At 40.2% G+C, this 13,817-nt stretch overlaps 2 protein-coding genes across 4 annotated transcripts; one reads left to right on the top strand and one right to left on the bottom strand.

Annotated features, from left to right (window-relative positions):
• Positions 1–868: 868 nt before the first annotated feature.
• On the bottom strand, positions 869–4,047 carry fam167b (family with sequence similarity 167 member B). Its single transcript, XM_055039004.1, has 2 exons — positions 3,690–4,047; positions 869–3,073 (listed from the first exon to the last, which is right to left on the bottom strand). The coding sequence occupies exons 1-2, from the start codon at positions 3,987–3,989 to the stop codon at positions 2,810–2,812; spliced, it is 564 nt and encodes a 187-aa protein (XP_054894979.1). The 5' UTR covers positions 3,990–4,047; the 3' UTR covers positions 869–2,809.
• A 3,288-nt stretch (positions 4,048–7,335) lies between these two features.
• Positions 7,336–13,707, top strand: zgc:154055 (uncharacterized protein LOC556036 homolog). Of its 3 annotated transcripts, XM_055038056.1 has the most exons (11): positions 7,336–7,854; positions 8,143–8,199; positions 8,540–8,648; positions 8,761–8,886; positions 9,708–9,881; positions 10,841–11,058; positions 11,142–11,303; positions 11,708–11,849; positions 12,935–13,155; positions 13,247–13,398; positions 13,498–13,707. In XM_055038056.1, exons 1-11 carry the CDS (start codon positions 7,670–7,672, stop codon positions 13,596–13,598), a joined length of 1,647 nt encoding a protein of 548 aa, XP_054894031.1. In that variant the 5' UTR covers positions 7,336–7,669; the 3' UTR covers positions 13,599–13,707. The 3 variants fall into 3 exon arrangements, with proteins under 3 accessions (XP_054894031.1, XP_054894032.1, XP_054894033.1); XM_055038057.1 differs by lacking the exon at positions 8,143–8,199; XM_055038058.1 differs by lacking the exons at positions 7,336–7,854; positions 8,143–8,199 and having other exon boundaries at positions 8,211–8,648; positions 9,713–9,881.
• The last annotated feature ends 110 nt before the right edge of the window (positions 13,708–13,817 follow it).

Raw genomic sequence — 13,817 nt, 5'->3', positions numbered from 1 at the left:
AAAGGTAAAGAAAAAGGCCTGGAAGGTGCAATACTCAGGCTTCCATTCAACTTCTTTCATTTGATATTCACCTTCATGTCTGACTGTTCTGATTTCAAGTCACACATGAGGTCATGTGTCCTGCAGCACTCCACATTATGAAGACTCTGTCTGCTCATTTGGCTCAGTAACAGCTATCTGCCAAGGAATATTTTGTTTCATGTTCTACAAGTTGTATCTTACAAAGTGTCTGGTTCAGCACAACCCTGCAGGAAATGAGCAGCAAGACATGAAAGAAGCAGGACACGTGTGCAAAATCTACTTTTAGTAGAGGGGCCAGATTATGGGTTAGAGTCTGTGGTGATCTTTACTTTAAATAACTTTCAGGTTTTGTGCTGTGCAATGTTCTTGAGTCATCTCTGATTTATCTTATCTCTAGGGAACAATAACAGATTAATAAAGCCTGGAAAACTGGAAAATCTGCTTAATGCAAGTATAATATAGAAATTGATGGGTGATTTAAACTTTATTGTGAACTTGAATGTTAGTGGGGGAATGTAACACCACTAACACTTGTAGGATTTCATTACAGTCTGGGAAAGTCTGGAATAATAAGCATTTTCCTAGTCAGGGTAAGCTTAGAAAAAAATAGAGTGTGGAAAACAGTAGTTTGATTCCCATCCATCCATCCATCCATCCATCCATCCATCCATCCATCCATCCATCCATCCATCCATCCATCCATCCATCCATCCATCCATCCATCCATCCATCCATCCATCCATCCATCCATCCATCCATCCATCCATCCATCCATCCATCCATCTGGGAATTTAAGTTACTCTTTTTATTACTGAACCTTTTTGGGCAATAAAGAAAACAATTCAGCCAAGGTATTTTCTTTTATACTCACATGCATAGTAGATACATTTACATCAGTACTTAACAATGAAAAATTGCATAGAATTAAATACTTTCAGCTCAAATGCATCAGTATACGAGGAGCAAAAATAATCAGTTGTGCATTTGTTACTTAAGTATAAAGCAAATCATTCATCTTGGGTGGGAGTGTGTGCTAAAGGGGATAAAAGCAACACTTGGTCAGCTTTAAACAATCAGTGCTCTGCAGCATCTCAACATGTCACTGGGAAACAAAACAGCCTCCTGGCTCCTGTCACAACCGTGCTGAGGTTGAAGAGATATTTTTGGTCCATGAGGGAGAGGTGTAAAAAAAATCAGGAGGGTGACCTCCTGCTTCCTGGTGGAAACTGATGAAGGCTTAAAGTGTGCTGCTGTGTGAAGAGATGTTGTTTAGTATAGAAACTCGCTGAGCATTTTTCTTTATCTGATTCCACCGGGCCCAACAAATACACACCGGCTCTGAGCTCTTTGATTTCATTAAAGCATGTGACAGCCTGAAAGGATCCAACTTGTCGGCGCCTCGTCCCTCAACCAGTTCAGACAAAGTTTGACCTTTTGTCTTCTATCTCACTGTCCCCGTTTTGATGGCCAAATTTCTTTTTGCGTCAACAATTATATTTTACCTTTCTGTTTGAAGATTCTGTCACAATAATTGGTCCCTGGGTCTTTGAGAAAATAAACAAAAAAATGTCTCTGGCGGGTCACGTTTCAGTTAAATAATATGATACAATGTGTTGCCAAAAGTATTTGGATGCTCACGGTGACGTTTACATCAATTTAAATAGTTCCCCTACGCATGTAAGATTTAACGACTTCAACTCCTCTAGAAACTATTTGCACAAGGTTTAAGAGTGTGTTTATGAAAATATTTGACCTTTATTTCAAGAGAACGTTTGTAAGGTCACTCCCAGTGGTTTGCTTCTCAGTCTTCACTTTAATTTATCCCAAACAAGCTCTTTCAAGTTTTAGTCAAGGCTCTTTTCAAGCCAGTCAAGTACCTCTACACCAAACTCAAAGATCTTATTTTTGCTCTGGTGGGCAGTGAAGCTGGAATGGGAAAGTCTGGGTGGTGACTTTGCACCCAGGCCCAGTAATGTGCTGGAAGGCGTGTAAATATGATTGACCGACCTCATCAGCCACTGCCAAGCAGAGATTTTCCAATCCAGCAGCTGCATGCTTTACTATGTACTTGGTCAGAGGTTCTCATCCATGGAAACCCATTCCTTGAAAGCGTCTAAACACTGGTCTTGATCTGCTCTGAAGGACGCACAAAGCCTAGGGGTAAATAGACATTGACTCTTCAAAATAGGTGGCAACTTGTACAGACTATGTGCCTAATTTTATGATTTTACATTGTCTACTCAAAACTGTTTCTGATGCCGCATACAATTGACTTTTACACAAGCAGGATTCTATCACAGCACTGTGCTTGACTTCACTGACATACTATGACTGCTCTAGAAATATTTGCACATCCGGTCTCCTTCCTCGCTGTGGCCATGGAGGCGTTTGGAACAAATGAAATCAAGGACTTGGAGGTTTGTCTTAATGCTTTTGGCAATGTAGTGAATCCATTCACTATATTGCTCACTATAACGCAAGTTATTGTTACTGTTTCTGCGACGAGTCTGTTGTATAAAAAAGCAGAATCAGACTCGTACCAGCAGGAAGATGCAATAGCAGAGGTGTGCATGCCTTCTGCAGGTGAGTACATAGATACTTCCTCATTCATGTCATACCAGGACACAAATCAAGGCAGACATTTTCATTTTCACTGCTGGCAACAATTGCTGCCTGCCACTCACCAGTCCGCTCTTGAAAAGGAAATAACTCTTGTGACGTGCCTTGTACAAACACAGAGAAGAGATACGAGAACATCTGTTGCTTTGTGGGTAAAATTTGACCTTTTTCAACACAGTGAGAAACGCCTGGAGTTAATGTTCATTTTGGTGAGGCCTAGGTGTTTCAGAGGCGTGGAGAGAGCAAAGGCAGCTTTCATGGGAATGTCGCATAGTAGGTCCGACTCCTCCTCACACTCCTCCAACTCGTAAGTGGCATCATCCAGCATCTCCTTGTGACGGTGGCACACCTGCTCCACTTTCAGCCGGTGGATCTCCCCACGAAGGCGGATCAGCTGTCGGGCCAGTCGGTTGTCCTGGACTTGCATCTCCCTCTGGGCAGTGAGAGAAAAAAGTGGGAAACTGGGGTCAGATGTAAGAAATCAGTAGTTTTATCTCTGTAAAGAGTGTAGGGTAGAAAGTTCTTGTTAAAAAAAAAGGTAACAATTCTGCTAGAGTAAGCTAATCACTGCAGTTATAAACTTAATGTCATTCCAAAAAAAAAATTTCCCATAGAGAAACATAAATGCCTTCAGAAATGTTGGCGTATTTCACAGATTGTTGGAAATAGTCCTACAAAAACATAAAGCCAAAAAAATAAAAAATAAAAACTGAGGGCAGATTCCACATTTGATCACTTATTTAAAACTCGTGTTCACTTGTGCCAAACTGAAATTATTTGCATTTGGATGCTTCCAGGTAAAGTCTGTGAGAAAACAGGCATCATATTGTTTCACAAGGTGTTTGTTTAAACTGAGTTAAGCATGCCATCATTCATGCTATTCTTGAAATGAGAGAGGCATTCATGCAGATGATTATCTACCTTATAGTGAAGCAGGAAGCTGCCTCTATCCTGACTTTATCAGATTTTGGGTTTTAGAGGGCTGAGAATTAACTGGAAATCATTCATGTCAAGTTGCAATAATTTAGTTAAACATAAGCCCAACTCACCAGCTCTTTTCTCAGAAACTCCAGCGCATCATCAATGGTATCAAAGCCGCATATGTTGCGCACAACAAACTCTGAGTTGTCATTCCTCAAAACTGTGGGCATGGAAACGTCTCCTTCAGCGGGGTCCGGACAGTCCGTGGGGCTCCTGTCCGTCCAAGGGCGACTCTGCAACCGCTCCTGCCACTCCAGATAGGACGGTCTGCGCGTCTGCAGCTTCAGCTTCTCCGTCAGCGCCTTGACGCTGTCCAGATCCTCCGTGTCTTCCTCCGAGCAATCCGCTCCAAGCTCTTTAAAATCCATTCGTGCAAACGGGGAAGAGAAACTGTCTGAACTCAGTTTGACAACGGCTCTCCGGAGGGTGCGGAGAGCGCAACAGGTCCAGACCTCCTTTATAGGGAGAAGCCACACAGTGGCCGCCCATCCCGCAGAGGACGGGAGGGGTGAATAATTTATTAGCTGTTTTATGAAAGGGGACGTCGGACCTGAAGACCTCAGCAGAGAGTTTCATGTCAAGAAAAACTTCAAAACAAATTTCATTTCGATGAACCAAGACCACCTGAGATTATGTGCGTGCGTGTGCATGTGTGTAAGTGCGTGTGCATCTACACCCATGCATGTAGGTGTGTAGGTGCGTGTGCGTGCGCGTGCGTGTGTAAACAACCCAATTCTTACACACATGTAAGTGTAAAAAGTAACAGTTCCTCACGAAATGTAAAGTAGAGTAGTCTCTGTGTATTTTGATGCTCAGATTTGTAACTTCAGTTTCCTGTTCTGAACTAACAGGCGTTGCACCCGATGTGGTTTTCAGGTGCTGAAGTTCATCTGCTTAAAGAATTGTGCATTTTGAGATTGTATTCTTCTGCATGCCTCAGTTACAACACGTGTTCACTTGAGCTTATGTTGCCTCTTCATCATATCAAACCAGTCCTCTGTCTTCCTCCTGTCCACAGATATCAATTAAGGGGATTCATTTCCTTTTTTTCTGACAAGGTTAGAGATAAAACTTGTCAGAAAAGGAGATGGAGGAAAATCTCAGTAGACTGTCCATTTCAGAAATCCACACACTGTGCCACATTCAGAGTCACTTAATTCCCTTCTGCTCCACATCTTGGTCTTTGGTTTGAACTTTAGTAACTTATCTCCAGAAGACCAAACCTACTCCGTTGCTGTCATGTGATTGGCTCATTGTGTTAACAAGCCATTGAAATGGCGCATCCAATAAAAAAGGCCAATGTAAAATGGAATGTACTTTTCAAATATTGTCAAGTAATAACCACAAACCTCACATCTTACATAAGATTTTATATGATTCACCCACACAATGAAGATTTGTGCGACATGAAAGAAAAAAGGATTTTTAAGAGAGCACCAGGAGAAGACCAAGCACTTTAGAAATTAGAAGATCTAAATCAGTGATTTTCTGTAAGGTAAAAGTTAAATGGATCTTAGCATGGGCTAACTGATCTTTCTGTAGCACTAGGAGAGAAATAGTTACTCTAGAATTCCTGTCTCTCCTGGCCTCATGCACAAACCTCTAGCATCAAGGCCTCTGCAATGGATGATCAAAACAAATCACTACCTTTTATTTCCTTTGCAGACAAAAAAAAAAGCTGAGGCCAACAGATGGCTTGCCACATTCTCATGCATCATTAACGTTGCAATATAATGTAACAAACACACTGTAAAAATTTATCTTCACAGGAAAAAGCTTATAAGAAGTTATAAGAGGTCTTTTCAACCAGCCAAGATTCCACCCTATTATTCATATAATAAATCTTACTCATGCTAATCCAAGTTGGATGTTTTTTAATCTGGACTTCCCAAACGGATTTGCTGAGATATTGTGTTTACACTTGAAACTCTCAGTATTTATAGAGTTGGTTGAGTAAAAATTGTGTGGCACATCTTCAGAGAGTGGGACACCTGGAGGTCATTTTAACTTGCATCTGTCATAACAACAAATGTGATGTTTTGTTTATTTATGAAAATATGAAATAAATAAACTTGTGTTTTTAATCATATTTTACAGATCAGCTTATTTTATAGTAATGGAATACATCACAAGTGTAGTGGTTCAACATATAACATTCCTGTGTTTTATGGAAAATACTATAAAATATGGCTGGGTTGTGTATTTGGGACATTAGTTAAAAAATTCTACGTCTAAATTTGTCATATATCTGTAAAACTTAATAGGGTCATGCACGTAGCCTCAGTATTTACCATTGTATTTTAATTTTGTTTTAATTATTTTGTGTTGAAATCCTTTCAATAATTCTTTATTCATTGTCCATATATGGGGAAGTTATTTTCTTACTTTAAATCAACTTATTTGCATGTGGAGGATGAGGCAAAAACTAATTTTAATTGGCTTTGCACAAAAAATAAAAACCCATCCATCCATTCATTTTTATATGCTTCAAGAGTCAAATTTGTACAGATGACGTTAGGCGAAAAAAAAAAACACTATTGGAGTTCTTCCGTTTGACACTACACCATCAGGTTGAAACTAGAAAAAAATCTTGCATTTGTTATGATAAACGAAAATATTGGCAATTGTGTTCACAATAGGGAAAATTATATAGTAGTTGACATACATTATGTCTGAAATCTTTAAAAGAAACCAAGGAAAATAAAATGTCTTATAGCTTTTGCAGGTACAGACAAGTTTTATTTAGGAAAACTAGAGAAAAAATAATTCTAATACTCTAATCCATAGGTATCAAACTCCAGTCCTGGAGGGCCAGTGCCCTGCAACATTTAAATGTGCCTTTGCTGCACCAGACCCAAATTGGATGATTAGGTCATTAGCAGGACTCTGGAGAAATTATCTACACAAGGAGGAGGTAATTAAGCCATTTCATTCCGGTGTTTTGTACCTTTGGCACATCTAAAAACTTTAGGACAGTGGCCCTGGAGGACTGGAGTTTGACACTCCTGCTCTAATCTAATCTAATCTAATCTAATCTAATCTAATTTAATCTAATCTAATTTAATCATTGTAAAAGTCTTCATCTCTTCACCAAAAGCAAAGATCTGTAACCTGAGGCCTCATAGACCCAAGTGGCTCTTTGGACCTTCCACATTGGCTCTTAATAAGTTTGGCTAAAACTGACAAAGAACTATATTGTTTTTGTTGTTGTTGTTGTTGTTTTAAATAGCTATAATAACAAATTTAATATAAGAATGTAGATATAATAACTTTTTTAACGGTGTTTCTGATTTTGTATGATGGAATAACTGAGATCAGTTTTCCATAAATATCAACATCCAATGTAATAAAATGAATCAATCCTAATTTCGAATGAAAAAAATTGCTGCTTTAATTTATTTCAGAAACTAAAAAAAATTTTTAAATGCTTTACAAATTTCCTATACTCAATATTTATCAACAATTACATACAGTCTTTTTTGTGTGTAACATTTGCTCTAAAGTTTTGGAGCAAATCTTATAAAGACTGAGGGCAAAATTGCCTCTGTGGTTCAGATAGCAAAACCAATGGCCTGAAGTTAACTTTTGTTGCCTTGTAGTGCCACATGGTGGCCGTTTTATGTATTGCATCCGCACCTCGCTGCCTTTCGTTCGAAACTGAACTAAACTTAACTTAAATGTCACATCACACTGGGCCGCTTTTTGTCTCAGGAAACGCGCACTTCCGTCTTTTGTTGCCTCAAGTAACTTATTTTCCATTTCCACGCCAGACACCAGCTTAACAAGTAGTAACAGTAAAAGGTGAACCCGCATCTGGTTCAGTAATGTTCGGGGAAATATGAAGTTTCTTCTATTTTTAGACGCCTTATCGTCAAACCAGCAGCGCAACTGCAAGACAGCCGCGCCAGTTCCGAGTGCAGAGAAGGAAGCTTGCTTTCATTTTCTTAAACAGAGGCGAGTAGGTGATTTGAAGTGAAGTGCGGGGGGTGGTAGAAAGAAGGAAAGTTCCTTTCTGTGAGGGTTTTTTTTCTGAAGTCTGAGGAGGCAGATGGAGTTTTCTGACCATATCAAGACGGCCAACGTGGAGGATGTTGTGCTCCGTCAGCCGCTGCACCCACCGAGCAGAGGGACCCTGTGCGTCACTGGTCACCACCTGCTCTTCTCGGACAGAGAGGAGGGCAGCTCCAGGCAGGTTCTGTTGCTGCTCAGGAATATCGATGCCATTGAGAAAAGGTGAGATTGGGAGGCGTCCAGAACTGCAAATTTGATCTAAGACAAAATTGCTTATCACCTACTTGACTTCTTAGAATAAGGATTTGAAACCAAGCTTGTTGGTTTCATCTATTCTTCATTCCTTGCAACTTAAATCAGACTGTTAAATCCCTCCGATATACCAATTGATCACTATGCCGTCAACTTTTACACTGACTTTTACACTACCAAACTTACGAATGAACTAATCATAAGTGTGTCATTTAATCCCACTATGTCTAATTCGCTTCCTCAAATCTGTCCAACCAGTGTGGAAAACCTTTTGGGCTATTCCGGCCTCCTCTCAAAAGCAGCCCACAGTGACAGGTTGGAAATTGTTGGTGTTGCCATGTGCCTGCTGTGTTCTGCCTCTGCCGAGAAAGGAAATTTCATAATAAAATTGCAGCTTCTCTATGCAACTTGCTGCTGGCCACATGCTTCACTGTCTCCTGTGCCTCTTTCTGAAGCTTGGTTTCAATGCGTTGAGAAAGTACTTCTGAAACCACTTGAAACTATTATGGTTCACTCACAAAGAGAAGCACACCTTCAGAACAACCATTGTTGTTTCCTCTTCTGCTGCAAGTCGGGCAAGGAATCACTGCATTGGTGGAAGCAAAAGCATCCACCTGAATGAAAAACATGATTAAACTTACTTTTATATGCACAGGATGCCTGGATCCTCTGGAACAATCACCATCAAGTGCAAAGATTTGCGCGTGCTTCATCTGGACATTCCAGGCATGGAGCAGTGCCTCAACATTGCGCACTCGATTGAGGTATTTTACAGTAATACCTTAACAAAAGTAAAGGATCAGTATATTTTGCTCTAAATTGTTATGTTCTTGGATTACAACATTTAGCAGCCAACTCTTTTTTTTTTTCCTGCAGACCCTGTCCTGTTTGGACAATGTGTCGGAGATGTATCCTTTCTTTTACAGGCCCAATGACCTCAGCCTGCGGGAGCAGTGGGGTCTCTCAACCCCTGAAAAACACTACACTCAAATTAAAGAACTTGTAAGAAACTATCAAGCTTTTTTTACTTGCCTAACAAAAGTTAAGCGTCACTTGTAGTAAAGCATTACACAAAAACTGTAAAAAGTAACCATTTTTTCAACAACAATCCAGCAGGCATCTGACAGGAAAATGCCAGGGAGGGTGGACCGAAAGGTCACTTTTCAGGATATCCCTGTTGCTTAGCTTTCATTTGTTTTCCCCTATCGTCAGAACGTACAAACACACAGCTTGAGTTGATGTCTTTCGCCATGTCGCCATGACGAAGGGTTGGGCAATAAGGATTTTAATTGTTGGAAGTGTTTAATGAGGCCAACATTTTTCAAGTAGGAGGAATGTATAGCTCAGGGTGGCCTGGTTACTGGGAGAAACTTACTGGAATTTGCATGTCTAGGCATTTCTTTTCCAGTTTATTCTTGTTTTTGTTTGAAGCCTTTCTGCAGCACATTTAAATTAATAAAATGTACTGTTATTATATATCTTGATAATGTTAAAAACACTATATTTTGTTTAACCACATTTGACCACTTTCTGAATGAATTGTTAATGTCTTTTTTAGGCCTCCCAATTAAAAGCAGTGTTTTTCAATGTGCTACTTTGTCCAAGACAGCCTCTACATTAACTTGTCAAGCTTCTCTGTTATTGAGTTGTTAGGTGTGACATGCTAACTTACTATATTGAGGAGCAGTCTTTTTCTGTTCAAACTTCCTGTAACCTAATTTAATTTAAATGGTCTTGAGCCGCCCTTCTCTAGGGATTCTAGCAAATTTTTGGTTTTTCAGTACTTTATGACCATAAGCTATGCCATCTTTCTTTATTTTCAGCATAGGAACTGGAGGTTGAGCAGTGTGAACAAAACCTACTCTGTGTGTCCTTCCTATCCTCCGGTAGTCATTGTTCCAAAAAGCATCGATGATGAAACACTGAAGAAAGTGGCCAAATTTAGGCAGGGTGGCCGCTTCCCTGTCCTGTGCTACTACCATCGAAAGAATGGCATGGTAAGGGGATCGTACTGCCTGATAGGATGACTTTCGAGATTATCCAACCCTCTTTAAACTTCTTACAATTTGTTTTCCATTTACAGGACAAACTTCAATTTACCTTATTCCGATTTCATGTGACAGACAATGTAGTTCATGATTGTGGACTGGAAAGTAAAACAGATATTGTTATATAAAAGGCTCGGTGTGCATTCGAATATATCTTAGTATAATTCCAACTGTTCTGCAGAGGCCTGAGAGAGTCATTATAGAGCAAAATCATGAAAACCAAGGAACACAACAGATAGGTCACCGGGAGAAATGTGTGGAGAGGTTTTAGTTTGTGAAATATGACCCTAAAGTTTTAACCTCTCACAGATCACTGTTCAAATCAGGATCCAAAAATGGAAATGATATGGAAAATTTGCTAATATAACAAGGCATGACCATCCAATTAAACTTAAAGATAACTGTTACGTGAATACATCAATCTATTCTTCATGAAAAACTGGCAAGAAGAAAGTCATTGTTAAAGGAAAATGTTGGAAAGTCTGGTATACAGATTTTCACAAGCTATGCAGAGATGACAGCAAACATATCATACAAAGGTGAGCAGCTCTTTTGAGACTGGACACTGAATACACCTCATAGTAAAACATGGTGGTGACAGCATCATCCTGTGGATATTGTTTTCCATAGAGGAGACAGGGAAGATCTCATGTAAGGTTTTCCAATTATCTGGCTTTATGCGTGCAGATCTGGTAGAGACAATATCCAACTCAGAGGGGGTTAGACAAATCCAAGTCTCACTTTTCTGATTTTTGTCTGTAAATAAATCATAAAAACTATCACACAAAATCCCGATAAAACAAAGTAAAGTTTGGCATTGTAACCTGTCAAAAAGTGGAAAGGTTCGCGGAGTATGAACACTGTACAAGCTCCATTTTATTTCTAACCTGCTTTCTGTATTTACTCAGGTGATCATGCGCAGCAGCCAGCCACTGACGGGTGCCAACAAGAAACGCTGCAAGGAAGACGAACTCCTCCTTCAGGTTGTGCTTGAGGACTCGGATAAAGGTTTCATTATTGACACTCGTTCAAGTCAGCAGGTTCAGCAGGCTCGGATGACAGGCGGCGGCTTTGAGTCCAAATCGTGCTACAGCCGCTGGAAGAGGCTTCACAAACAGATGGAAAGGTTTGTGTGTTAGTGTGTTAGTAACTTTGCAGATCTTTCTCCCAGAGCTAGCTTCTCATTCTTCTTTGCCGTTGTGTGTTCAGGGGTAAGGCCCTACAGGAGAGCCTGATTAAACTGGTGGAAGCCTGTGGAGATGAGTCCCAAAACGTGGACCGCTGGCTTAGCAAGCTGGAGAATTCAAAATGGCTGTCTCACGTCCAGACTGCTCTGTCCACAGCTGGCCTGCTGGTAGAGTGTGTGGAGAGGTAAGAGCAACACCTACAGTACATTTCCGTGATGAGATTACAACTAGTGGGCACATAAATTTGCATAATAAACTTAATAAACTTCAGGTTGATAAACATTTAGTAGAGTAAACAAGCATGGCAACTGGGCAACATTTAAAAGCAGCATAAATATAATAAGATAAAATGTCATTTTTTTATTGCTAAAGTACTAAAGAAACGTAAGATTTGTCATTTTCATTAGTAGATATTAATAAAATAAGAGTATTAAATCAAAGAAAAGGAACCAAATTACACAAAAATTTTGTAAAATATTAATAATGAAGAAAGGATGTCTGTCTCTTATGCCCAAACTTCCAAAACATGCTACATTAAAGAATGAATGCAGATGACTCTTTTTATTAGACTGTATTGTTTTTGTCCAGGGATGGCCATTCAGCTCTGGTCCACGGCTATGAAGGTACAGACTGCACTTTGCTCGTCTGTACTCTGGCCCAACTCATCATGGACCCGAGCTGCCGCACTCTGGAGGGTTTCCTGGCTCTCCTGGACAGGGAGTGGCTACAGGTGGGGCTACAGTGTGTATGAGAGAAGAAAGGACGTTCAGAGCATCGTTTCCTTGTGTATATCATTTTTCCAGTGAAGACCATTTTTGGTGGATCATATTTTTGTGAATGTATAATAGTTCACAAAAATAATCCCCAACTCAAATTGTAAGCAAGACAGCGCCTTGCAAAACTTTTCATACTCTGTGGGGTCTCAGCGTGCCTTTTACATCTACAGCTCTTTTTGCTCCTTCTTCTTAACCATGTAGCTCAAAGCTTACGGTTGGATGGATAGAGTCTGTGAGCAACAACTTTCAAGTCTTGACAGAAGCCCTTGTTTAAAATTCAGACTTTTACTGGGCCATTCTGCAACATGAATATGATCATTCCATCATGGCTCTGGTTGCTTACTGATATTGGACTTTGTTCCAGTTTGAAATTATTTCCAGAAAAAGTAGGAATTCTTCCAGAACTGTCACATTTTTATCTCTACTCAAACCATAATAAACATTCTTACACCTGGTGAAGAAAAACATTCCCTCTGCATTATGCATGCAGTATTTTACATGGTGTACTTAAAGTTAAATTGTAGTCCTGTCTGATCAGAGCACCTTCTTTGACATATTTGCTGACTCACTAATATGGCCTATTACTTCTTATAGCTTTCTGTCAGCAATAACTGTCTTCTTGTCACTCTTCCACTGCTAAGCCAGTTTTGTGAAGTGTGAAACTAATAGTTATCCTGTCAACAGATTCTCTCCAGTGAACTGTAAAAATGCCAGAATTACTCTGGTGGCTTCTCTGGTTAATGATCTCCTTTCCTAGTCTAAAAAGGCTTTCTAATGCCAAGTTGTGAAGCTTTTTCCATTTGCAGATGACAGATTGAACAGTGCTCCTTGATATGTTTAGAATATTGTTTAATGACCCAACCCTAACTTAAACAATTTGTCGGCTTCGAACTTGAGCTGCCTGCATTGCTCCTTTGCTCTTCATGATGCTGTTTGTTCAATCATTTTCTCCCAAAAACTTTTGAACTCTACAAAAATTTCTGGTTTTTGCAAGACATCATGTCTTCTTGTTCATTTGAGTGCGTGGCCTATCCTGCAGGCAGGACATCCGTTCCAGCAGCGGTGTGCCCATTCAGCCTACTCCCACGCTCGCCTCCAGCAGGAGTCTCCAATCTTCCTGCTGCTGCTGGACTGTGTTTGGCAGCTTTGGCGTCAGTTCCCCCTGGCGCTGGGTTTCTCTGAGACGCTGCTCCTCAGACTGGCAAATGAGGTCTACGCTTCAGACTACGGCACGTTTCTGTGCAACAATGACCAGGAGAGGTCAGTTCAGCACCGGCGGGTTTTTCACTCAGTACAGATTGCAATGCAGAGTTCGTCAGTGTTGATCATTGAAACCAATGACCACTTTCAGGTGTGCTCTAGCAGTGAAGGACAGGACTCACTGTTTGTTCCAGGCCTTGCTGAGGCCGCCAGAGAGAGATTACTACTCAAACCCTCTATATGAACCCAACGAGCTGGCAATCTGGCCCTCAGTTCACCCACAGTCCCTGCAGCTCTGGAGAGGTAAGCTGCCATTTGATTAATCACACCACTTTAGTAAAACAGATTCTGATACGTATTAGATGACAGTGATTGGTCTTGATATTTTGATTTGACCCCCAGGCTTTTTCCTGAGGTGGACGCAGCAGGCGCGACATCTTGAGGAAGTTCAGGAGGAAATAAGGAGCATGGTCATTGAGTGGCACAGGGTGACACAGAGGTGACACCCCTACAAAGAAAATAGGATTTGAAAGAGAAAATTGTTTCACAGAGCCATATTTTAATTTTTTTCATGTTTGAATGAACTGTATTTTTTTTTCGCCTCCATAAATGTTGATCCTAAGAATTGAGTTTTGTCGTCATTTTATTTTCCCCCTTAGGAGTTTATAAAAAAATTACAGATCATTAATATGGATTATTATGAAAAAGTATTAGATTAAAAC

This window comes from Poeciliopsis prolifica, unplaced genomic scaffold (assembly GCF_027474105.1).
Source record: "Poeciliopsis prolifica strain line A6 unplaced genomic scaffold, Auburn_PproV2 SCAFFOLD013, whole genome shotgun sequence".
Lineage (NCBI taxonomy): Eukaryota > Metazoa > Chordata > Actinopteri > Cyprinodontiformes > Poeciliidae > Poeciliopsis > Poeciliopsis prolifica.
The sequence above is the reverse complement of the archived record's forward strand: the minus strand, read 5'-3'. Positions and strand labels throughout refer to the sequence as shown.